Genomic DNA, 26,723 nt, shown 5'->3' with positions numbered 1-26,723 from the left:
CTCAATGAATGCCTTATCATAATGAAACAATTTATTCGTTTAACTCGATAGTTGCAAATATGTTACTATATCAAACACATTTCCAGACTGATACCTTAAATACCAGGGACGATCACCTTTGTACTTTGAACACAAACAAGCGACGTTAAACAATATACAATATTTCACGCTGTGTCAAAACTAGTTTGAAAACGAAGGATGCCAGTCCGCACCGAATGGTCCCACTGACAAACATTTCTAGCCCAAAGAGCGCGTGATCATGGCTGCTGCGTTGCTCCGTGGTGAGGTTTCTGTGGCGCATCGGGTGTCCGAAAGCTTGGGGTGTTTATGATAGCATTTCTTCTACATTAATAGGGGCTGCAGTGTCCTGAGCATCCCATTTGAGCTACGCTAAACAGCCCCGAGTCGTCCATAGAAATGTGCGAAAATGAATGACACTGTAATACTGATCCTTTACGTGGTGCAGTTTGTTCCGTAGAAATGAGATGGTGCTCTTGGCGGTGCGCCGCACGTCGCCTCAGTGACAGCGCACGAATACGAAACCATTAACACATATGCTTTGCTTTGCTAGCACTTTGCTTCTGTACAATCAGCTGTCGGAAATGGAACTGATTTTTCGCTAATGCGCTGTGCTCCAATCATGCCGGATTGAATCATGTGGATAGAAAACGTGTGCAGTAGTTGGCTGCAAAAATGGTAACGGGGCATATTAAGAAATGGAATGAATCTGTGTGGCCAAGTTAGCAACCGTTGTTGCAACTGTCCGTACGTGTTACCGGCACTTCGAAATGTGCGGCTTTATTCGAGCATACAGAAATTTGCTCATGCGCCAGCGTTGTATCGCTATAGCCTTCAAAGATTGTGCTGCAATGCCGGGGCGTCGGCAAGAGTGAGTACCGCTCGTTAAACAATGACAAAGGGAGTAGCGCCGCTTCCTGTCCTATTACATTTCGCCCACAGTAGCTACACGCATATACCCCAACTGGCACGGAATGTTACACCCACTCTATCGGCAACATGTCAATAATTGAATGGGCGCGCACTTGAATATATGCACACCACATACGCACAATAAATGACGGAGTACCCCGATAGCGCAGGAATGGTCGAAGCTGAATATTTTGAGACGGTCCACAAGAATAAGCGAGTTACTAGCGGTAATACATCTTTGCTACAAGGTATTAGAATGTACAAAACGGCTACGTTTCAAGCGATTAGGCAGAAATAAGCAAATAATGACCGCACCAGGGAAACTTACTGAGTCAGAAAGGTGACAAGCCGCTGCTTCAAAATATTTGCCAAATAAAGAACGAAGAGCAAAACGCACTAATCGTGATTCGATTCATGAACGGGAAGTTTGGATAGCTTGGAATACATATTTAGCCTCGCCCTTAAAACAAGCGCCGTATACCCTGCTTGCTCGCGCCGTTTGGACCTAGCCTAATGAGCTTCCAAAGCGCTTTTGCATGGCCTCTGAAGCTGTGGCCAAAGCTTCGTGTCGTCCGCCCAGTTACCGTCTACGATAGCTCCTCAAACATAGGTTTTGTAAGTCTCACCGGCGTCAAACACACTCATTGTAAACGTGGAGGCAACGGACGCAGTTGAGGCAAGCGATGGACGCTCCACCACATGATCGAACATGGCAGCGCCCACGGGATCACCAAGTAAAGGGTCAATGGAGATAAACGCAAATACGGAAACAGCAAAAAAATGATCGTTAAAGTAATTGTCGACTTAAGTATGCTGCATCAAAACACGGAGTCCATGTGTGTACAAGTATATAGCGTATTTCTTAGCACCTCGCGCGCGCACTGCTTAGTTGTGAGTTTTAAGTATACGGTTCGGATTTCCGACGCCTTTTGCGAGTGCGCGTTTGCAGCGGCCTTCCAGCCTATAACTCCCATCGTTCCTTCCGTGCGTACTTACTCAGCTTCTTTCCACACCAGTTCATAACCTGAGTCGCTTTAGTGCACTCACATTCGTGCAGGCAGATCAACGCCGCTAGGAACACCAGCGAAAATGGAGGCATGCTGCGAGCGAACTCTAGGGTGGCAGGGAGCCGCCGTGTTCATTCACCTAAACTGGGAGTGCTAGGCAACAGCATGTGCGCGCAGGCGAAATAAGTAAGCATCGTTCTGCATTGTCCAGTTGCAGTAATATACGCGGGCCGAAGTGAGTTGGCACCTTGTGTTTGTTCGCCCGACAGGTGACGACGTCCTTGAGCAGCTTATGCTAGGCCATGGCTTGTCGCGCCATGAAGACTTATTACTTCCAGGGAGTATAGGGGCGGGACGAGGAAAGGAATGAAGGGCTCAATGTGGGACAGGCCCAGCTGTGCACACGCCATAATTTTGTTTCCGAAGCTCTATCTTTCATATAAGCGTACATTGGCCTCGACGCTTGTCCAAATCTTCACAAGAACTTCAAATCTAAGCTGTGATGATAAGTGCATGCAACAAGAAAAAGCAAAACGTTATGACAGAAGCACAAGCTGAGCGTTCAAGCAAGAAGGGGCGCCTCGCGACGTACTTGCAGCTTTCAGTATTCCACAGGCGAGCCAAAGCGATCGTGGTGAAAAACATTACGCAGCAGATTCATATAAGAACAGACTTTGTATGATAATACCACATAGAAATGCAGCGTTTGGTGGGCATACTTACCTAAGTTTGCGTGCCGTTGAAATTGTAGTGCTTGGGAGTAGAGCTTGAAATCGCCGCTACTGAAGAAATTTCACTTCTACTAGAGGCATGCCAAAGCCTTTTGTGGAACATTTTAATTTCTGGGAACTAAACTACGCGCCATTTGATGTGGGAAACTCGCTGAAGATTTAAGCATTATTTAAATCTTTCAAAAAGGTTGCCGAGTCCTCATCCTGTAGCCTATAGCTACTCTTCTTATCGTAACTTTGACATATTATAACCGCTGTGTTAACAAGAACATCATTTTATTTGTTGGTGAATTCAAAAGAAACTTGACCATTTTTGTTTGCTCTCCTATAGTCTGCTAATTCATCTTATGTACCCGTCGGACAGCTACTGACGTCGTATAACCTAACCCTTCTTCGAAGCGAATTATTTGCGCATTAGATTGTGACATAGCCACAGCATTCATGTCACTCGTTCATTAAGTGCTCGCAGGAATGTCCGATGGATACACTGCTCCAGTAGTTTTCTTCTCGAAAGCAGCGCCAATCTACCGCCCGGCAGCCCTGGGCTGTCTCCCCCTGTCCATCAAAGTGTTATACTGACGGAAACTGGATTGTCACCGAGAGTCTGTCATGGTGCACATATGAAGACCCTTTAATTGCATCTGTCAACCTGCCCTCGGGTCCATCACAAATCCTTGCCAGTTATTTTGTGGCTTAGCGTTGTTACGTTTACTTTCCAAAGTTATCCTACGGCGATTGTGGTTAACAGCTCCGATACAGGGAGCCAGGCTTTCGTACTGCAACTGTTTCTCCTGTTACATTTAAAGCAGACGGTAGATATCCTGCGTATAGGCTTCACTAAATGCATGCGCACCGTTCGCAGAATCGGCCGGAAAAAAACGTATTTATGCGCGCCATATCCATCGAGGCTCAGCCGCAATCATGGCCTGGCGAGCCCCGAGGGCAAGAGCGTTGCAGCGGCATTTGATATACAGCGATGAGACGCCTTTCGGGACGTTGCCACGAGCCGAGTGCATAACGTATCAGTCGCTCGAGGCAGACGGCGATGCGAATCGCGATTCTCATTTAGGCCAGCCGCTTAAGCGTCCCCGAAATCTCGCCGTTATAAGGCCTGCCAGGAAATGTGGCCGTCTTTTGCGGGAACGGTGTGACGGCAGGCGAACATGTTGCGATCGAGGTGATTAACTGCGTTCTTTCCACCTGAAACCGTTCACTTTATAAGATAAACGGCGTAAAGTTTAAAAGGGAACAGCGATGACGCCTTTCGCCGCTCTTGTCTGGCCTTATTTACATGCATGTCGACGGATGTGTGGTGAAAGCGCCCAAATGAGTGCGGTGGAATCTTGGCAGTCCATCGCAGAATGATAGCGTTACCCGTCTGGACGGACGGCTGATCTCACTACGGCGTGATAACACCGTGGGCTGCATAAGAAAATATCCTGCACAGCCTTCGACGCCTATTTTTATGACTAAAGAGGAGCTACGTGGGAGCTACCAACACTGTCAATTTTATTGCCCGTTTCATTGGGCATGCTTACGCCTCAATGAGCTCTTCTCTTGATTATTTTTCGGTTGTGCAGACCATACGGCGGGAACTCTTGCGTACGTAAGTCTTTTAAGTCTTTCCCGTCTTTAACTCGTGCGAACCACTGAAAAGCAGTCACTTTTGCCGCACGATACTGTAGTACATATTAGAGAAGCTTAGCAAAACGTTTTCTTGGGCGAGTTGGTTCATAACTAAGGACGAAGATTCATAGTGCGATAGAGACACGGGCAAATACGCAGTGTACATGACTGGCGATGTCCTGTGCCCTACGTCCCCTTTCTTGTCTTCATTGCGCTGTATTTCTTTCCTCGTTCTTTGTTATGGGAGAAGCCCTTGTCATCGTGTTTCCGTACATTCAAGCTGGCACAGACATTCGAGTCAAAGAGCAGGGACACAGACATCTTTATCACACGTCGTCAGTCTCATGTGTGTTTCTAAAAATGTGAAGCAGTCTTTGCCTCATACAAGGCACATTGCGGTAAGTAAGGTTCCTGTCTTACCCGGTCTCAGGCCTCTTCAATGAAGAAACAAAGACACATACCCGATGGTGGAATAGAACCACGGTTCCTACACAGAAAAGATGGATGTGTGAGGCGAAGGTGGCGAGGCATTTAACTAATTTAATTTTCGGGTTTTACGAGCCAGAACCATGGTATGATTATGAAGAATGCCGTATTGGGGGACTACGGTTTAATTTTGTCCACTTGGGGTCCCTTAACGTGCACTCAATGCACGTTACACGGGTGCTTCTGCATTTCGGCCCCCATCGAAATGCGGCCGCCTTCGTGGGGATTTGATCCCATGGCCTCGTGCTTGGCAGCGCACTGCCCTAGCCACTAAGCAACTAGAGCGGGTGTGACAAGGCATTCTCGACAGGGGCGGTTTGAGGGATGTTTGCTTGTGGCACCGCGAGTATTCGTCAAGAATCAACATAACACTGAAAGCATCCACTAGGTCTTGAGCCTAGACGCAAGGAGCGCGGTGTGTGGGGTAGATTCAAGAAGGCCTAACTAAAGCGAACAGGGCGCTGCAGTCTGTCAGCACACTGGCACGCTGCCCTCAATACGAGCCTAATTATTCTCCCACTCTCCCTCCTATGGCTATCAAAGGTCGCAACAAAGACAACGTCGCCAGTGGAAGTCTGCCGCAAAATGCCGTCAGGAAAACTGCGTATAGTTGATGGAAAACCGCGGCTGCTGGAGAAGCTTTTGGTTTAATACACCTTCTTGGGGGGAACAGAGATTCTGAATAATTATTGGGTATCTTTATAAATTACTCGTGATTCAGAAATATTTCTATTTTATTAGCGTTTCTCTATATCTTAACATTTTTTCGAAATTGTGGATCTGCGTTTCCTGTTCTTGTAATAACTATATGTATGCAGAGCCCATGGTTGCAATGCTGTGTTTGTTGTGATATTCATTGTGTGTAGCATCTCTACTTTGTATCTCTGCTTGTGTGCGTGCTGCCATTATCCAATGTTCTAACCAGATATAAAAAGAAAGTTAAAGTATGCGGTTTCACGTGCCAAAACCAAGATTTGGTTGTAAGACCTAGTGCAGGACTCCGGAATAATTTCGACCACCTGGGGTTCTTTAGCGTGCACCTAAATCTAAGTACACGGGTGTTTTCGCATTTCGCCCCAGTAGAAATGCGGCCGCCGTGGCCGGAATTCGATCCCGCGACCTCGTGCTTAGCACCATAGCCACTAAGGAACCATGGCGGGTAGATATTATAAGACATGCTAAATGAATGAATGAATGAATGAATGAATGAATGAATGAATGAATGAATGAATGAATGAATGAATGAATGAATGAATCGTACTATAAGTGACATGCTAGCGCTGCTGCTTATCTGTTTCGGTGTTTGTAACTTTTCTGTCTTTTTCTTTTCTTCATGTCTGCACTCATATTTTGGTGCGGCAGCTGTTCCACGACTAGTTTTGGGAACTGATCACAGAAACTCTTCAAGTGCTTCTCGTACCTATTTATTCCTTGTAGAGGCTTTATTTATTATAACACTTTACTGTAGAAAAGTACCCGACCGTCCCAGGAGGCGGCGACGAGCCCTTTCATACATTTATCAACGATGTAATAAAAAGAGGCGCGACGGGATGTTGGTAACCCAGACATACTATCAGTGTCACTAATGGACAAATTCCGATTTTATTTTTTTGCCGCAGTAGCTCATCGGAAGAACTTCAAAAAAAGAACGAAAACAACTGCTCATAAAGAAAAAAAAAGAAACCTGGATGCCCATGTCAATGAACGGTGAAGGTGAGCGGAAATTGTCTTTTAACTGTTTCCGGTATTGAAGGCCATTGCTGCATTGAGAATTTTATGACGGCTTAAGAGTTTCGGTCATCGGACACGTTCTTGTACGACCGATTAACCGACTGCATTTACATTCAAACCGCAATCAAGCGACGTGAATTTTAGCCGAAGCATTGTGTGGCGCAATTTACACGGGCCCCTTCATGTGGCGGGAACGGGAAAGCGCTGCTATCGATTGCACGTCAAGGCTCAGAATTCATGGCTGGTTAACCTGCCTCACCACGGACAAGACAGCTGAATTGGCCAGTCATGCATTTTGCTTCTGATTTTGCGAGCACATAGGAACGGCGATAATGGGCTATGCGAACGAACAAGCGAAGATGCAAGAAAGATCGTGACGGCTACGGATGGGTATGCATGAACACCAGCATTCAGGCCTCCTGTATCGATAACTTTCTTCTCTATATACATCCCATTCCAGCTGAATAAAAGTTGCATCTTGTCATGTGACAGTTTTAATGGCTACAACAGCGTAGTCATACACACTAAGGTCGATCCAAATAGGTGGCGTAGCTTCGGGCTAAAAGTGGTTCAAAACAAACTGTCACCGACATCGGCAAGGGTGGTTACGGGAGCAACGATTGAAGCGCGACTATGTGAGGAGGGAAGAAACATTGGGAAAGAAAAATAAATGTTTTTTTTTAATTCAGACAAGACAAGTTTTGATTCACTGAACGAAAATGAAATGCCTAGTCAATTTCATTAAGATCTCGCTGACACACATCTACCGGCGCGCGCTGTCCAATGAACTCGTAGTGAACAGACAACTGCTCGCCTGGTGTTTGCGGTTGGGCACTTGTATAGTCGCAGATGTAAGCGTATCGCGGTTGGCAAATGGACACACCTTTGTGGCTGGCCAGTGGTTTGGGCGAATTTTTTAAGGTGTAAGACGAATTGAACGTTTCACACATCTCCCGGCCTAGCTAGGCATCCTTAAAGCGATGCCTCAGAAGAATATGTGAAATGAAATAACAATGGGTTCATTTGACAATACATGAATACATGATTGTTATGGTGATGTGGTACGAGGTGACGACATGAGTTATCTGACTAGGCATCTAGCACCATGTGCCATTTGTACAAGGGCAGAGGAAAAGTAACTGGAAAATTTTCAATAACAACATTATACATAGTAAGTTTAGACGGATAAGACGCTTTGCTTATCGCCCATGCCACATTTACGTAGGTTCAGAATAGTCTTAAGTATTTTTTTATCTTTCACAGAACTACATGGGTTAGTAACAGAGAAAGTGAATTGGCTTAGGAATAGATCCATATAAATGGTTCAAAATTAATGAAAGCTTGCGAAGATTATTATCGCAAATCCAACTTTTAGTGGGTGCGCCAGTTACTATTCTGCCACTAGTAGCATCGTGCTGGTCGTTGAGTCAATTGATTAATTTCGCACTTAGCAGTAGAACAGCGTAAACAGTTACTCACCAAGGAGTATCTCTAGCTGATTTATGCACATGTGCATTACTTTAAATAGCATAGAGAGCAGCTAATGTATACGCTAGGTGTAAACTGAGTTACTTATTCAGCAGAATAATCCGGTAACGTACCTTGAAAAGATCCAATCATGCAAGAACACGCAGTGTCGTGTCTCGGCTAGACCTCCTATGAGAATGCCTGTGGTCTTCGAATCGTGAAGACACGATGAAAACCTGTGTCTTTTCAATGGAATGCTTAGTAAATGTTTCTTTATCATAGTCATCATAACCTACAGCATAATATAGCGGTGCTTAGCGTGATGATGCTTTTTCTTTCTATTAGGCTGCCTGCCATTGCAAGTGAACAAATAATGGGGTTTTACGTGCCAAAACCACGATCTGATTACGAGGTCCGCCGTAGTGGAGGGCTCCAGATTAATTTTGGTTGACGTTGACGCTTTAACGTTGACCCAATGCACAGTATACGGGCGTTTCTGTATGCTTCCCCCCTTGGAAATGCGGCTTCCGTGGCCGGAATATGATCCGACGATCTCGTGCTTAGCGGCGCAACGCCAAATCCACTTAGTAACCAGGGCGGGTCATTTTCACGTGACACCAACATCTTTTATAACGCAGACGTGCTGTTATCGGCGGGGTGTTGGTCAGGGCGAACACTAGAATAAAGCTCGTAGCATCAATACCACATTATTGACTTGGTCATGCTCCCTGACATGGTATTCGTTTGCTGATACACGAACTAAAATGATGTGCGCTTGCATAAACGGGAGGCCATCATCGCAGTGCGCATGCTCGAAAAATGCTATAAACTGGCGACACCGGCTTCATCGGTTCACTTCGTCCTGGGAACAGCAACTGTTCGCACAGCTCGTCTAGCCGCTTATACCGTCATGGCCCGCACCAAGCAGACTGCCCGCAAATCAACCGGTGGGAAGGCACCACGCAAGCAACTAGCGGTAAAGGCTATGCGGAAGTCTGCACCAGCGTCTGGTGGTATCAAGAAGCCTCATCGCTATAGGCCTGGTAACTATTTCTACCTTCGCGTAACTTTCTTTAGTCGCTTAGTACGGCACAGAAACTTTATGCGCCAACTTCTATATTCCATTCATCTTGCTAATTATTCAATATTTCGTGCATCGTCATGGCCAGTTGCTTATTTGCTCTTATTTCAGTCGTAAATCGGCGAGCACGGTGAATCGTCTTTGCCAGTGCGTGCATGCTATCGAAAGGAATTACCGTTGTTGAAACATTGCAGCCAGTGTGGGGCATAGTTCTTTCGACCGCTGTTGAATATCCAGTCTTTCTTTGGCTGGTGTGCCTTGTTTGCAGTCTTTAAGCAAAAATATATATTGCAGTTATTTAGTCGCGAACTTGCGTGTGTGGTCACGGCGTTCTTTGGTTTGCATTGTCTTCTCATTTTCCCCGCTTCGCTTGAGTGTGCTTTCCCAGTTGTTTTTCCTTGGCGTTTTGTCTTTTTGCTGTCGCCACCACTTCATTGCCTTCTCATCTATACGGCTTGATACTTCCTGTGTCTTGCTCTTCTTGGACTCTGTGCATCCGCATCGGGTGCCACGTCACGCAACACGGTACTGCGCGAGTTCAGCTAGTGTGGTACCTAGCTGGGCGGGTCGGTAGATTTACTCACCGTTCGGATGGCGTTGTTTTCCCATGTTCTACAACTTTCGCTGTCGTCTCGCACTTGTCTTTTTGCAGGTACGGTTGCCCTTAGGGAAATCCGGCGCTACCAGAAGTCCACCGAAATGCTCATTCGCAAGCTCCCTTTCCAGAGGCTCGCCCGCGAAATCGCTCAGGACCGTCACGTTGACCTTCGTTTCCAGAGTTCGGCCTTACTTGCCATGCAAGAAGCCTGCGAAACCTACATCGTCGGGCTCTTCGAAGACTCCAACTTGTGCGCCATTCATGCCAAGCGTGTCACGATTATGCCTAAGGACATTCAGCTTGCTCGGCGAATCCGCGGTGAACGCGCGTAGTACTTTTATACCTCGCAGCTCGCCATGAGCTTTGTAAATATATCCTCGCTGTACATTCATCTCATTCCACCCATCATGTGTTTTTAACTTCATGTCCAATAAAGTCGCCTTCCCACAACTTTCTCCTTTGTTTCACTCGTAACCACATTTATGCTTATCGCACCTACTTGCGTCACTCCTAGTCTTGAAGCAACCACGTAGAAGTCCGCCCCTAACATTCACGTTCTCGCAGCAGCGTTTGCAAGCAAAAGTATAGGTTGCATAAGGTTCCTGCATTCTAGGATTTCCTGACGTACTTGTTGTACGTATAATTTTATCTCCGCTGCAGGCCCAAGGGTTCAATCTTCTGCGATCTCTAATTGTTCGGGGAACATGCCAGCAAACTTGAAAGTAGACAAAATCGAGAAGCAGACATAGACAAAGCGACAGGAAATTGGCTGTCATTTGTTTATGTCTGCTTCTCGATTTTCTTTCAAGTGTGCTGGCATTCTCATAGTATAACCATGTACCAGCAAGCCACTCGGCTTGCCTCATAATCAGAAAGTGGTTTTGGCACGTAAAACCCCATAATTTAATTTTTTTAATGAATCAAATGATCCGTGTCTTGCTCTCACCGATTCCAACTTGTGGCTGTAAATTCTTAATTTCACCAGCCCTCCTTGTTCCTAATATCGGATCTAAGCTTCAAGAGACGAGCCAGGATGTTTCTGAACTGTCAGACATTCGAAACATCCAGGCCGAATGGGGGCGGGGGGGAGGGGGGGGGGAGTTCACCTAAAATATGCAGTATATGCAGTGACGTCGGTATGCATGGCGCATGTTCAGAGTAGTTCTTTTGCTGAACAAAAAAATGGCATCAGCCACCTACGATCATTTATGCTGATGCAAAGCATTTCTGAATGCTACGCAGGAGCCCTGCAGCGCAAAGTCAACGACTCGAGATAAGCGCACCTGCAGCTATAAACCGCGACTAGACGCTACGTCACTGCAAGTGTATTTTACGAGCGATTCATGCATATGGTTTCAATTTATTCATATGCTCATTAAAAAAATAGCCAAATGGTTACGACTCGGCTGCTGAGCGCGTTGTGCTTGGTTCGATACGCGCCAGCGCCAAACCTCTGGATTTCTTAAAAAAAAAACCGCAAATTGCAGTTTGACCCATTTTATTCGAGACCAGACCAGGTTTGAAACCGTTTATCTGGTGTCCGTAGCCAAATGCTTCGCGTTCAATAGAAACAGCTGTAAAAATAACCTGCTCGCCCTATTCTGAAGACACCTCGAGGTAATCCTACTCTGCCAATGTAGCGAAGTTATCCGAAAGGTGCAAGCTGTGCTGTAAGCTCCGTTTCTTATTCTTACCGGGAGTTGTATTGAGAGCTATAGTGAGGAAAAGCTTTAGCAGTGCCCAGCGCTGGACTGGGCTGAAAGGTAGGTAAGAGCAAAAGTTACGGGCGCGTGAGGCAAAACACTGAATGACCTGCTATCAGTACGAATACATTGTATTCTTCAAAGCCAATAAAAATTTTGGACGCCTATACTAAGGAACACTTGCTGGTTCCCTGCAAATGAACATTATCCATTATACTTATGAAAAAGGCAGCGGAAATTCAATGAAAGACAAAGCCATTTGCTTTTCTAAGGTAGTTAAAGCAGGTGATAGCTTTCTTCGTGTAGTAAGTAGGGCAGTTAATGTTATTCATGTTAGAGGCAGTTATCTGGAGGTGAGCTATTTGAATAAAGTAGTTCATTAAGCAGTTAACTTGGACAAATCGCTCCACGAGTGCTCGGTAAGCAGGCGCTTCAGCGACAATTACACAGAGGACCTCAGCCCTTTACGACGGCCCATTCGTTGACTCGTTGCTGCCACTCGGGGAACGTATACTGTCAACATGGAGTGTCGACACTGCGGCAGGAAAACATGTGTCCGCTTCGCGCTTGGATGACTCAACGGGCCGCGCGCCGAGCCGGGAATTTCTCGCTCAAGGACGCTGCTTCGTGGCATGAGGGAATCGGCCGCGGACCAAACGTAAGGGCGGCAGAGAAAAGCGGGCGACGTCTTGTTTGCTATCACACCTAACGTCAGTTGCGCAAAGATGATCCGCCGCCTTGTTTGAAGCGAATCAAAAGCGGACACTTGACGGACGACAGCGCGTTCCCCGAGTCCCGCTGCGCGAGCGAGTGAACTGGGCGTCACAGGCGATGCGAAGCTGTGCGACCGTCGGCGCAAGCACGTATACCTGGCGCAAACCGACGCCAGCCAAGCGTATACGCACGTGGTGGGCAGGCCGGAACGTCGTTTGCATTCTTTAAATCGAGGGCTCATATACAAACCCCGGCGACCGTATGCGAGTGCCCTGCTGTCAAAAATGTGCTCAGCGTGCACGTGCACTGTTGGAATAGAGGCCTTTCGTCATTTAGTTCGTTTTCCTTCGTCCCCCCGTGAAGAGGGTGTGGCTCGCCGTAATTCCATCAGACGCTATACAGAATAAAAGTGCCGTACGATCTCGGCGACCGAGAAGTTGTTCCGGAGAACTAAAACAAAAGTAAGCAAATGGAGCGGCGACCCTCTCATATGCGCTCTCAGAAGCCCGTAAAGTTATACAAAACGTTGAAAAGTAGGTCATGCAAGAGTGGCGGATATCGGCGTGCCTCCTTTAAACGTCGTTTTTCTTTGACAGTTGTCCATCACGTTGATGGCGATCACTGTCGAAACACTGGAGCCTCTTACCAAGTTAAATTTACAAACTGAAATTTTGTTTTTTCTTTTAATTTTCGCGCTCAGCATTGCGTATAGCAGAATGCACGTACAATGTATGTTAGAGTGCGCCACTGCACTGTGGGTTTGGTTCTGAAGGCAAATATACTTCATCTTTCCACAGAGGTCATCGCAAGCTTGAACAAATGCACATATTTTTTTTTTTACCCGTGTAGCTTGATTAGCTATGTTTGATAGCGCCGAGATCCATTTAGCTCGGAGTGAATTAACCCGCAAGAAAGAGGCCTCGTATGTCTATTGTTACAGAAATGAAGGAGCACAGGTGACCGTGCGTGCGCTCATGCGAAACAAATGAAAAAAAAAAAACAAAGAAAACAGTGAACAGCACTTTTCATCAAGCTTATTCCGCGAAGCCTGCGCTGGGAAGGTTTGTGTTGTGATTACTCCTGCTGGGAAGGGGGGGGGGGGGAGGCTTCACGAAGTTGCTGAACCTACTTCATTTAAAGTCTTCACCTTCTCAAGTGGCCTATCATAAATTTTGTTACAAAGCACCATCCTATTAGTACTATAAATCGGCTGTGAATGTGCGGGGAGAATAGGTTGAACAGTGGAAGATAGCAAAGAATGCCGAAGAATTCAGCTACGCAAGTATCAGTGAGTACTGCGAACATGCCGCGAGTCGGGCTATAAGTTTGTGTGTGCCAGTCTGCTTTACCTATGTGAGCGAACAGTGCGCATTAACAAATGTTTGTACCGTATAAAGGGTCCCTGGGCATTCGGGGATTGACGGCAATGAGCTGGCCCATCAGCTCGCCCGTGATGTTTTTAACCGGGCACCGTTGATCCCCTGGTCGGGGCCCTCGCAGGATTCTGGGGGACTCTCCCTGCGCCGCACTATCAAGGAAGTTTACCTCCAGCTCCGTCTCGACGAGCGCCTCTACCCTCCCCCTCATCCATCACTCACTGTGCCGGAGGCTCGCCTTCTGCGGCACATCCAAATGAATGCACTGGTTACCCCTTCCCGCCTCTTTCTCTATCGCTATCGCTCCGACCCCTCCTGTCCCAACTGCCCGTCTACTTATGCAGACCTATCCCATTGCCTACTCTACTGTCCGACTGCTCAGCAATCAAGTTCCTACCCTCCCCCTTCGCTTTCCATCACCACCTGGCTCGACTGGCTTGGCGCTGAAGGTGAAGAAGAACAGCGTCGACTGGCCGCCCAGGCGGTCGATATGCTCGGCCTGTAATTTTTGGCTGAATAAAAGTCTTATACTACTACTACTACTACTACCGTATAAATGGTTGGAACTTTTTGCGCAAACCCACATGGTATGCACGTTGTCTGGGTAAGCCCCGAAGTGATGGCATGTTGTTCGCGGTGTTATGTGGCATGGAGTTGCCCACAATTACTAGAGGGAACTTCGGTGCTGCGATCGTTCAACCACCATGGGAATGATGGGTAGGACATGGACTCGGTGTGATCATCGTGCTTGGGTTTTCAAACGTTCTTATGGCTTCATTTATTGCGATTTATTTGGCCCTAAATTGGCCTAAATTCCAGAGCAATTTATACTTTTATTAATGGCGAAAGTAGAAAGACTCTGCGAGCACGCATAATCACTGCTAATTGAACAGTTACGCTTGTCCAAGCGTCGTAAATATCGGCCTTCTGTGCTAGAGGTCCTTCGTTCAAAAGCTGCCGTCGGACAATTTTAGTACAGCTCATTTGATTATTTTTAACGCAGTATTTTCTTTAAAAATGGTGAATTTTCAATATCACGCAGCCATTTAAAGCCAGAAGGACTAAGTTTAGGCAAATCCATGTATTAGCCATCATTTCCATGCTAGCTGAATTGCCCAGCTTGCAGCTCTCGTAGGCACTAGCGCCACCCACAGTTCCCTCTAGTAATTGTCTGAAACTCTATGGTATGTGCCAACTGCCCTCTCTCAAGTGTCACCAGAAAAGTGACAAAAAAGCACTGGCACAATCCGGATAATCGCCACAGAGAGTGGACACACCCTGAAATTCAGGCTACCACCGAAAATTCTGCGCAGCTGTGCCAGACTTCTGCAGAGACTTAGGGTGGGAGCGGCGTTTAGGCGCGGGTACTTGTATCTCATGCGACGCACTGAGTTTTCAGACTGTGACCTGTGCAATGTGAATAAGACATAGGTTATTAGCTGTGTGACCGCTCTCAGCACGTTGAAGACCGACAAAAGTTGAGCAATGACCTTACGCGCCACGACAGCCCACCGTTGTCGCAGGACGTTATTTTAGGCGCTTGGCGAGACGTTAAATCGCACTTTCTGGCTATTCATGCATTCTTTCACTTTTTAAAAAGTTCGGGCCTCAACTGTAGGCTTTTAGTAGACGTGATTGCTCGTTGTATATTTACATCCTCCTTCGGTCGTCACTGCCACCCATCACGCCAATCTTTCTTCCCTCTTTTTTTACCTCTTCTCTTTCCCCTAGCGCAGAGCAGCTAGCTATATAGGCAATGTACCTTAGGCTGACCTCTACGGAGTTCGCATAATTAGACTTTTCTTTTTCTTTCTCTCTCTATGATATGTGAGGTGTGGGGCGAAAGTACATCTGATATATATAGAACCATGCGCCACATTTTGCGGAAGCAGCAGTAAGCTTGCTGTACTGTTCAGCCCTATACTCCAGACGTTCTTTTTTGTGCTGTGATTTCAGTAGTCGCGGTATGGGTGGCGTTTCCAAGAGGAGGGAAGGAGGGGAGGGGGTGCGGACGGGAGTTTTTGAGCAACGTCCTGGGCTCTATGATTCCCTTCGACTCCGTAATGATCAGGAGTCCACTCCAAGTAATGTGACGCGGATGGGATGGCCATACATACAGGCAAATACAGGCTGCCACTGTACTTCAGGACCTTCTTGTAGACCTTATGTAGTCTCTCAAATGGTGCCATGCCCCGTGCACATTCAGAATTTCCCTTTCTGTATGATCATATGGACTTGAAACAATACTTTCCTTAACTTTGTTTTGAATGGGGTGTCTCTGACTTACATGCACTATTTGTAGTAGCGCGCTGTTATTGTTGACTACCAAGGTGTGAAGAAACTGTTGTAAACGTGTACTAAGGCGTGGCTTGGTATCGTGTTTACCGATTCACACTCGTTTCTTCATCCGAATTACTAAGAGCCCTAGCTGCCATGGTTGGCTGTGGTGAAATGATATCTGCCAGCGTGATAGCACGGAGAGTCAGTTGCTATGCACCACGCTAGTCAGAGCGAAAAGTATTAGGATACTGCTCACAATTAACGTATGCATTTAAGGAACCTAGTGAGCAAGCTGACTTCCTGAGGCCTTCAGGCCTGCGAGACAAACTGTGACAGTGACGCGAACCACCTCAGAGCTTTGTGCGCCGATTTCTGTTTCTCAAATGATCCCTAATTTTCCCTTCCTATCTATTTAAATTCATTTTTTCCTTTCTTACAGTGAAGGGTAGCAAGTCGGACTTTTCTGTTTCTACCTCTGTCCTATTCTGCACTGACTTTAATATTGGATATTCATGTGTCCTAAATATATCGTGCTCTGTGAGTATGCATGAATATCGGAGGTTATGCTTGACTTACATGTAGATTTCTTTTCCCCGCGCCCTCTCTCTCTTTTTCTTTTCATGTATTACTCACCGAGGTTCTTTTTTGATGTTAGCTCGTTAGCAGGCCCATCACTGGCCAAACTTCCCAAACTCGCCTCAGTCAATAAATATCAACAGGTCTTTCATCTTATAACACGTCTTGTACATCAGTAGATGTGGTGTTTGTGTCACTTTTTATTTCCTTCGAGGGAATCTCGGTCGTAGTGAATCTCCCGTCGAGAGAGAGAGAGAAAAAAAAGAGCAACACATGCGTTTAAATCGGTACAAGAAGCAGGACGCTAGAAGTTCGCGCACTGCACGATATACGAACTTGATCACGGACTCCGCATGTCATAGCTGCGGTTCATTGGGCATTTGCCACTCCGCACGACGCAAATTGCCGCCCAGTAGAATTACGCCGCGCATATCCGTTTCCTCCGTTCTTGTATCTTGCGTTATTCGTACGCTTAGGTTCTTTTCTATGCTTCTTTTTGTTTCTCGCTTGCTTGCTCCCCTGCCGGCCGACGGCGACAGAGCAAGGCACGCGAGCAAGGCGAGCCAGAATTCATCCGCCCCGACATTCCCCGCAGGTCGGAGCGTGCGCGCTTTGCGCGGCACGCGGCCAATATAATAGCAGTGCCGGCGGCTCGAGCTAAAGCAAGGAACAGGGTCCGCGTAGTGCACAGGGGAGCGCGCGCCACTATGCGCCCCCCCCCCCGCCCCCCCCCTTCTCACCTTCTCGAATGTCCGGTCGCTGTCGATCGGCCGGCCGGCCGGTCGGTCGGTCGAGGGTGACCGAAAACAGGAAAAGCAAGTAAAACGGCCGCACGCGGCGCCGCTTTCGGTGTAACCTTTTACTTCTTGCGTACCATACAGGAGAAGGCGGCGAGCGAGAGACGTGGAAGGGCGTGATAAAACGGCGGCCGAGCGGGGATTTCCTTCGAATAACGCTCCGCACAAAGGGCCCAATGGCCCGTGCGATGAAATTGCTCGCTGCCGCTGCTGCTGCGCGAGCCTTTTTTTCCCGAGACTACGAAAGGCTGCCGCGTCCTTCGGACGCCATCGTAGCAGCAGCCAACAGCCTCGAAATGACCCAGCGGAGTGACGGTGGCGTGGCAGCAGCGGCATAAGCAGAGGCGAACATTTGCTTCTTTAGACATGTTTAGGCATTTTTTTCCCGTACTGAGGACCGGTATGGGTCGGCCGAACGCTGCGATTGCGACAATATCGCTCGAACGGCATCGGATGCGAAAGCAGGGAGAAAGGACAGTAAGAGGCATTTTTCATCGCAGCCTGGCGATGAATTCGGCGGCAGTTGCCACCTGTGCTACGATCGATCGCAGATAGGCTAATAATGTCCGCGCCATACGGTAAACGCTTGAGCACTTTAGATTGCTCTTCTAAATTGACGTAGCAGACACTAGGTATGCAAGCGCGAGACTGCGAATCAGCTGCGCTGGTCGTTTCTTTGGAAATTGACTCTGGAGGCGTTACACGAGGCAGAAGAAAGCGTATCTGGCTACAGGGGCAATTAGTCTCCAGAGACGTTTCAGGATATAGTGCCGATGTTTAACGGCACGATAAAAGCCTTGAAGGCTGTCCGGATACGCTGTCTTGGAAATACTGAGGCAACACACCGAGACTCCGCTGATTGCAAAAAATGGAAGCGAGTAGAAAGTTCGTATTAGATGGTATACAAACTTAATCAAGACAGTGTATTGCCGATGTGACTTCATGTTTCTAAGCTTTGAAGGCTACAAGCTCACATTAGTTCATTTCTCGCTACACCATAGTCTGAAAGAACCTCGCCCTTCAATGCGATTCATGATGGTTTAAGAGGTACTGATATTGCCGTTTTCAGGACGTGATTGGTCCCTTTCCTTCCTCTCTACTCTCTTACGGTGACTTCCATTTCCTCGATTACCTACCCTTCGACTGTACCTGAACATTTCGAGATTTCTTTTTCAGCGAAAATTCGGTGGCATAGTTGGGATTAATCAACTACTCTCGAATGTTTTGACATTAGCTTAATTTAGTGATATAGGAGGACTGCATCGTCACTCGCTTCAAAGGCTGCTTAAAGGTTAAAAGAAACGGCGTTTAAAGCATACGCATTGAAAAGCATTGCCCCCTAATAGGTTATTGGCTCTTCTTCATTTTAACGGCTCCTCCTACAGTTTTTCTTAGCATTACGCAGAGTATGTAAGATGGTTCGATGCATAGTATGTACATAAGCATATCAAAATTAAGAAAGAAACGAGTTGGAGAATGAAAGGCAAAGTGGTAATCCAATGGATCGCACATGAAGACGACGGCCACAGCAGTGATCGGTAGGATACGCACTTCCTTTGTTTGGCTGGCTTGTCGTTGCTTTAGGGCTGCCATCCCGTAACAAGCAAAGAACAAAGAAAGCCTTTAAACGCTCGACCGAGTCGTGCGAGTTGCTTGGTCTTGCCCGACTGGCAGCGAACGCTAAGGAGTGACAGCAACAGCAGCAAGAGCACGCCGGTGTGCCTCGCTTACCACTCCGCTCTCTCTACAATAAGTCTTGGTGCATAAAATGCAAAGCCGTCCTACAGCAGTCGGAAAGGCCTGAAATGGCAGCTTGATTTAAGCGGTGCTCATTGTTCTCCTTAGATGTTAGTAAACTGGCTCTCGCCATGACCTTGCTTCGACAACTACCGGTCGGTGGGAAATGCGCGTGAAGAATGAGATCCATAGTAAAGTGTCTGGTAAATATATACCTTTCTTATCAAGCCAATGTTCTCTAGATTTCCATATTTCCCTTTGCAAAGTTCATAATGGCGAGCATCCAGAAACTCCACTGTTATCTTTTGAAGCTCATTAAAGATGCAATGAATAATTTGGGTCTCATTAAAGCACACAGAGTGCCGACTAATAGAGGAAATTTCACCTTCACAGTAGCAGCCTTTGTATGGCGAGTTCGCGAGCCGACCGCACAGGCGTGCTTAAACGTCGGTGTGAAGTGGGGCGGATTGGGCATATTTAAAATAATAGCAGGAAAACACACAAACACACACACACACACACACGGGCGGAGACGTGACGACAAGGACGAGCGCTGATCTTGCGTACCCGGATTAGACCGGAACCTCAATCTTCCCAGCAGCTGTGTGCCAGAGGAACTCCGTTGTTTGGTCGGCAAGAATGTGCAAGGCCGGCAGTTCACGTTGGTGGGAGGAAATGTGTGCCCTACTGCATACTTGAATACTCACAGCATCTCGGTACAAACCTGACTGGCATCTTCATTCAGACCGCAAGAGCTGACGAGACGTATTTTATGGCCGGCGGATGGCGGGAGCCCACCGAACAACACGCTGACTTCTTGACGTAGCTGCTTGGCCCGGAGACAGAAAGTTCTCGAGCACGGCATATATACTGAGACCGCGATGCTTGAAGCGTTAGCGCATGGGTCGGACAGACTACAGGACGAGAAATAGCCCTTTTTACTAGAAATGAACTTGATAGATGTGGCGAATTGGACGTGTTGGTACATATTTGAAAAGGCGCCAGCGCGAAAAAAGGACACGCACGGAAACGAGGTGACAAGGACGAGCGCTGAGTATGAAGCATGCGTGTTGACAGTGGCAAAAAACCAAAACAAAAAGAAATGCCCCAGCACTTTCTACAGATGGTTAACCAGCAAAGCTGAAACTTGCGGCCCCGGTGTTTATCACTGGGTTAATCCCGACGGTTCATTAAACGACGGCTTGGATGGCTGCCGGATCCTCGGTAGGCAGTTGCTGCTTGCGCTCGGCTGCACGAGCCTGTCCTTGCGTTTGGGCTACAGCATCGGCACGGCGTAGACACGTTCGTTCCCGGTTTTGCTCGCAGCGTTGTTGATCGAAAGCTGCCTGCTCTTCAGTAGTACGTATGACGCGTGGCCTACCCATTTTGGAGCCAGGCAGAAACAGCTGCACGCGCGCTCGGCTGCGACGGAGAGCAACGACGTCACTACTGGAGTAGCCAATCGCGCCGCTCTCTTTTTCTTTTTTCATGCATGCGGATGGGGTGGCACCGGGGGAGTTTTTGTCGTTCAGGCAACAGACGGACGAGCGGACGAATTGGAGAGCGATATATACCTTCGCAGTAAGAAAAAAAATATATCTAATGATGTATGGCGCTTTGCAAGGGCACAGCCCGACGCAGATGCATAATGCACCTGCAGCCGCATGGGCGTGGTTACCAGCATATGTTATCAGTTTGAGCTCGTGAATAAACTGCGCAGCGGTGATGATAACAGCGACGAACAGCATACTAAAAAAAATCTGTATATAATGTAACTGACGAAGCTTAAATAACTGCCTCAGCTTTTTTATTGATATGAAAATAAAATAAATTTAGTCACCTATGATGTTGAAGGCTATATTCTTTTTCGCGGAATAGTCATAATATTAAGAAAGATATTGCAAATTAAAAAAATACGTCTCAGGTTATGAAAATATAGAGTTGATTTAGATAAAGGAACAAAGTAAGTCCGCATATAATTGTGGCACAAAAGACAACAGATGAAGATGCACTGTACTGAGTCCCGACACATGCGCGTGTAGTAAGCTCCGAACGCGTAGACGAGGCCGCGATGCGGTCGAAGCTTTAGAGGCGCACAGATGAAGCAAAAAAAGCGTCCGGCAGAAGTTGTCTCCCAATGAATGTTGACGTTAATGCCATTAGCACTGAAGCAATGCAGCGACACAGCGTATTTATTACTAACGCCGAAACGCCTCAAGTATGAGGCGCGTATGCATGTAGACGGGATCCTCTCTAGCGCTTATCGCTGGACAGGCTGCGCCATCTAATGGCGCCGCCGCAAAGTGCGCCTGCGGCGCGTGTGTGAACATATATTCAGGTAAGATTGTCAGAATAGACGTGACGCGGGTTCGATTTCACCCAGCACCGAAAAAAGAATTAACGGCGTTCTTCTTGTCATTGAATCGCTCCACATACTTAGTGGCACAGCCCCAGTGACCTAAGTTGGCATACAAGAGGTTCATTGAAGAGTGGCACGTACCCAGCACCCCACATCCAGTCAGTCAAGTTCATTTTGTTTCATTAATCATCACCTTGAAGGCTCGAGGGCATTGCACTTGGGGGGGAGGGGGGCAATACAAACACGTGTAAAAGTGCTTAAGAACGCACAAATAAAGCCAACAACCACACATTGTTGATTTTGTACAACTGGAAACAAGCAAACAAAAGCTGCAAAGGTAAAAACGCAACAGGACATACATAAACGTACAATACACTAAATGGAAGGGTTGACAGAGGTAGACTATTGAGAGTGGTTTGTGATGAATTATAAACGGTGAACACTGGGTACAGAAGATTATCGAAAGTCAGGGAATAGGTATTCACAAAATTTTTCACAGTCAAGTTGGCTACGAACCCGGTTCCCTCAGCACTACAGCATGATGCCCTCCATTACACAATGGTCTAACCAGTGACTGAAGTTGGCGAGAAAACGGTTAAATACACGGATACGTAGCTAACGAAATGTTCAGGAAGTATCCTAAGAATGCTAATCGCATTAATACACAGATGACATAATTTTCTAAGCCGCATATTTTATCCACATATACGAGACACCAAGAAAGTGGGTAATCTGTACGAAATTCAACGTAGCGGGTTTAAGTGGCCTCAAGAGGTCGTTTCGTATTGAAGTTAGCGGAGCTAACTATGACACCGTGATCGTTCAAGCCCAGTGTAAGTCGCGAAAAGAGCATTAATTTTATTTGCACGGTTTGTCATTACTCTATTTAGAAAGCTCATTAACACATCCTTTTTTTCGTCGAGCTTTTACGTGTTTTGTGTATTTTACTCGCAGAATGCTATGCGGCAGTAAAGCGTTCAAGATTGAGAGTATAAGCAAATCATGGTACCATACATTATGACTGTATAGGCATTGCTATATAGAAGATAGCAGGGCAGTAACACTCGAATTTGGTTAATTCTTTTTGCCTGCATACTAAAAAAGAAGTGTTGGCTGTTTTGTGAGAACACTCGGATGGCAAATCGTTCCGAATTTTCTTCGGGGCTTAACGAAAAGAAAAAAAGTCATTGGAAGCAGCGCGTTAAGAGGTTTATAAAAAACGACTATCAAGTTTGAACTAGCGCCAACATGTTCCATAAAGATTGAGACGCACTGCTCATAGGCTCCCGCGCATGTTTTTCGTATAATTTATTTTCGCCTTGAGAGCCCGAAGGCACTACATAAGAAGAGGTGGGAACAAAATAATGAAAACGTATTAACTTACAAACGTAGTACGAATATGCACGTGCTTTAATGGGAAAGCAGGGCGTTGTACACACGAGATCGGGTGAATATTAATCAAAATCATAAAACAGCATAAAACGATAAGAAATATGAATATTTAGAATGCTCGAAATAGTGAAGTTTGAAGATATACACATGCATATAGTGAAGAAAAAGAGGCGATTGCACCACGTACTGTAAGTTAGGCGTCACGTTTGAGTTTCAAAGTAGTTTGTTTTAGCCAACGTTTCGCGCGATCCGTATATGTCACAATACTGTCGGGTAGGCTGATCGAAAGTGCGATCACGTGAGGAGGGAGGGAAAGCAAGATAGCGTCACGAAGTAACTAAATGAGTATGGCAGAAGGGCGGCCTTTAAGATGCCTTTGTGATATATCGCAGATCATCGGCGGGAGCCCGCAAAATGGAGTAAGACTCATGAAAGGGAAGTCTATGATCCACTTGAGTGTAACAGGAAGCTACAAAGAAAATCTAATACGGGTTTCTCAAAGTAATTGCTTTGCAGTTGAGGGAAAATTCGTCCTTGTCTGGATATCAAACCCGGAACCAAAGCCTGTCCCGGGCGGTCGCTCTCTTCACTGTGCTTATATTCCTGTATCTACGTACAATCTCTTCAGACATTGACGCAAAACGTGATGCATACAGCTGGTGTTTACCGCAGCTTGCGTAAAGAAAACTAATGGAGGGCCGTCTTCTTCACAAGCCTTAGGCCACGCCTTTCTCCAGTCATGTTTGCATTCGAGACTTCCGCCATTCCAGGCGCTCCTTTGTATATCCTTCGCGTACATAGGTGACGACTTCCTCCGGCATGTGCGATTCCACCATTGTGCGCGCGCTTTACCCGCTCTGACAGTTTCACGAGCCGGAATAATCATTTCTTCACCCGTGTGCGGCGTGCCGCTGACGCTATACGTCCGGTCTTTCATACGCCCCGCTTTCACGCGGGTGCACGGGATGGCACAGAAGTCACACTAGCGCGAGTTCAAAGCGCCTCACACATGCAGCGACAGCACGCATAGAATCCGCTGCAAGGCAGAGCCGAGTGCCTTACGCGCGGCCGCCACAGCTGAAGAATTTATAACTCGGAGTTGTCCGAAGAAGGGGTATACGTGGGGCCCGTGGGACGTTTCCTGGGGAAGATTCGAATTCGGCGCGTTATATTTGCGCGCGCTCGCGCTCATTCAGGAATTGTAAAGGTCGACCTGAAGTATACACAGCCAGAGTGGCACGTAGGAGACCGACTTTTCGGAGCCGTCAGGTCGCCCCGCCTCGCGTGATGGATGTGCGGTGCATGTACGGAATGAGTCGCGTATACGCGGGCACTCTCCCTAAGCACGTCACGTCTTGCTCTTGCGCAGTTCAGAACTAGGTTACGACGAATAACAATAATAAGATTCCAGCATAGCTGCTCCGCAGTACACGTGGAGAAAATAATTTCGTTTACCTTCGTTTTGTTTTCGTCACGCTACCTGTTTAAAATCGCGCTTTGCACGGGAGATCCCGGAACAGAGAGAACGGGGGCGTTAATGGCATTTAGACCAATTTATAACACCTGCTGCAGCGTTTTCCTCGTGGAAAACGCCGACCCTTCCCTGTTTCATACTAGGGAAATGTCACTGTCGTGAGTGCGTCTAAATGTAAACGTTCGCTGCACTTACGCGAAATTTATAACCACCTTTCGCGAAATATGCGACAGCAAACGCGCGCTTACTGGGGCCTTGGCCGCTTATCTCGTCTCGTCTGTCCCGTCTGATTTCGCCGCCCCACATACGGTGTGTTAGCACTCCACATGTTTCACTATACTGGCTTTGAAGACGCACGTACAGTTGAGCTTTTCTTTTTGTGTAACTGTGAGTCGCATCACGCGTATTTAATCAAAATCAATGACCTATAGCACAGTTTCCTCGACCTCCGCATACGAGAGCGTCACGCTATTTTAAGCGAGGACACGCTACCAGAGATGCAGCACGCCTGATGCACGGCATTTATTATAATTTGTTCTATGGCGATTGCAATTATACGGACACTCCAGGTGCGTTCGCGTCGTCGGCGGCATTTGCAGAGACGCGAGAGGCCCGCAGTGCATTCGGCAGCGAAAAATGACGAAGCCAAGTGGGCGCATCCTCACGCTCCTCACAATTGGCTTCGCAGCAAAGCCAGAGAAGCGTTCTGCCTTCCGGTCCTGGCCTGACAGTGTTGGTGGTGTGTTTTAGCTACAGGTAGATTTAGGCTGACGATCGAGGCTGACAATGGCTCCGCCTGAGCGTCTTTAACTCTCACTGGGGTATTCGCCGGCTGTCAAGCAGTTCAGGAACTCTTAGAAATGCGGGGCGTGAAGCTCCCTTGCGGGCTATGTAGCAGGTCCTTCAGGAAGGTTCTTCCGCCTCTTCATCACGCGTGTGTGGCGAGGCGCCTGGTAGCTACGAGGGCTGTTTACACTGCGCAGCAACAGTTGCATGGTGGCCTACTTTGCACCAACAAGTCGCCCCACGTATCTCTTGAACGCCATCGGAAGAGCTTAGGCAGAACGCAGAACTTTGCAATCGCTTTCAATGTTTTGCCCGCCGTGGTTGCTCAGTGGCCATGGTGTTGGGCTGCTGAGCACAAGGTCGCGGGATCAAATCCCGGCCACGGCGGCCCCGTTTTGATGGGGGTGAAATGCGAAAACACCCGTGCACTTAGATTCAAGTGCCCGTTAAAAAACCCCAAGTGGTTAAAATTATTCCAGAGCTACGTCGTCGGCTAGCAGACATTGGTACTTTTCAGCCATTTTCCTCCGCATCGCTGATGAAAGTCCTATCGCTCCTATCACTGACTCCCCGAAGCGCACTTTTCACTAAAGCCCGACCACAAATTACATAGGGACGACGCTCCTTTGGCGTTACTAGGGCAATATATACCTCAAGCTTTTCGCAGCTACCTACTTAGACAGAACAGCACTGCACAATTGTGCGCAAGCTTGATTTGTCACGTCGGAGTGCCTGCATCGAACGCTGGCCTGGTGTCCAAACCTCAGTAGTGCACGTTTCGACAACGTCGACGGTTTGTCACGCTCTGTCGCGTTTCTGCCGCTCTCTTTCGTCATTTCCGTTGGTGTTCTTCTACAGCGAAGCTGTTTATGGCTAGGATTCCATGCATTTTATTCTGCGCGAGCAAAAACCGTAGGCCGATCCCAAAGATGGTGCAATACCGGGCCGACCCGCGGTGGAGGTGAATCAGGCTTCAAGCACTCTGTCAACTGGCAAAAATGAGTTTAATATCTAGGGTCCAAACAGAACACGTATCACATATTCAGCTGATAAGAACAGATACTATACTTTGACACGCGTCCGACATGTCTACCTTCACACCACCTTCTCTTTGCCGGCGTTCAAAGCGATTGCGTATCTACTTTCCTTCCGCTCTCCCATGATAGCGGTCAGGTCAAAACGTTACGCGTGTTTAGTTTCCTCCGGCTCCTCGAGGCGGTGGTCCTGTCGTCCACGCGAACGTATATAGAAATCACGGTAAATGGGTTCGTACCTTTGTTACAAATTCCGTGTCACCTCTGTGACGTGTGCTAAACAGCTTAGCTGGTCATCCATTTTCACAGAGTGGAATGGCTCATGATATATATATATATATATATATATATATATATATATATACCCGCCGTGGTTGCTCAGTAGCTATGGTGTTAGGCTGCTGAGCACGAGGTCGCGGGATCGAACGAATCCCGGCCACGGCGGCCGCATTTCGATGGGGGCGAAATGCGAAAACACCCGTGTACTTAGATTTAGGTGCACGTTAAAGAACCCCAGGTGGTCGAAATTTCCGGAGTCCCCCACTACGGCGTGCCTCATAATCAGAAAGTGGTTTTGGCACGTAAAACCCCATAATTTTTATATATATATATATATATATATATATATATATATATATATATATATATATATATATGTATATATATATATATATATATATATATATATATATATATATATATATATATATATATATATATATATATATATATATATATATATATATATATATATATATATATATATATATATATATATGTTATTCCTTTGTATACTACAATATATGAATAATATATTGTTTTTTTCCCTGATGGTTCT

At 47.0% G+C, this 26,723-nt stretch overlaps 2 protein-coding genes and 1 pseudogene across 9 annotated transcripts in view; 1 reads left to right on the top strand and 2 right to left on the bottom strand.

Annotated features, from left to right (window-relative positions):
• The window catches only part of LOC135898758 (uncharacterized), a 139,783-nt gene that overhangs the window by 14,691 nt on the left and 98,369 nt on the right, over positions 1-26,723 (bottom strand). The window contains exon 1 of one of the 8 annotated variants that reach the window (XM_065427894.1): positions 8,113-8,234. The exons of 3 other annotated variants lie outside the window; for them this stretch is intronic. In XM_065427894.1, coding sequence (XP_065283966.1) covers positions 8,113-8,131 — 19 coding nt within the window. In that variant the 5' untranslated portion in view covers positions 8,132-8,234. 4 more of the 8 variants (XM_070535503.1, XM_070535504.1, XM_070535505.1 and 1 more) reach the window with 4 other exon arrangements.
• LOC135898756 (histone H3.1-like) lies at positions 8,824-10,111 on the top strand. Its single transcript, XM_065427889.1, has 2 exons — positions 8,824-9,021; positions 9,712-10,111. Exons 1-2 carry the CDS (start codon positions 8,889-8,891, stop codon positions 9,987-9,989), a joined length of 411 nt encoding a protein of 136 aa, XP_065283961.1. The 5' UTR covers positions 8,824-8,888; the 3' UTR covers positions 9,990-10,111.
• On the bottom strand, positions 25,759-25,940 carry LOC135898823 (U2 spliceosomal RNA; annotated as a pseudogene).

Source organism: Dermacentor albipictus, chromosome 3 (assembly GCF_038994185.2).
Source record: "Dermacentor albipictus isolate Rhodes 1998 colony chromosome 3, USDA_Dalb.pri_finalv2, whole genome shotgun sequence".
NCBI classification, from domain to species: Eukaryota; Metazoa; Arthropoda; class Arachnida; order Ixodida; family Ixodidae; genus Dermacentor; species Dermacentor albipictus.
This window is presented reverse-complemented; position numbering and strand designations above follow the sequence as displayed.

What these genes read in the sequence shown, in the direction of transcription:
- LOC135898756 (XM_065427889.1), top strand. Translation starts at nt 8,889, where the DNA reads ATGGCCCGCACCAAGCAGACTGCCCGCAAATCAACCGGTGGGAAGGCA. An exon ending in GCCTCATCGCTATAGGCCTG is followed by an intron (nt 9,022 to 9,711) that starts GTAACTATTTCT and finishes GTCTTTTTGCAG; the next exon opens with GTACGGTTGCCCTTAGGGAA.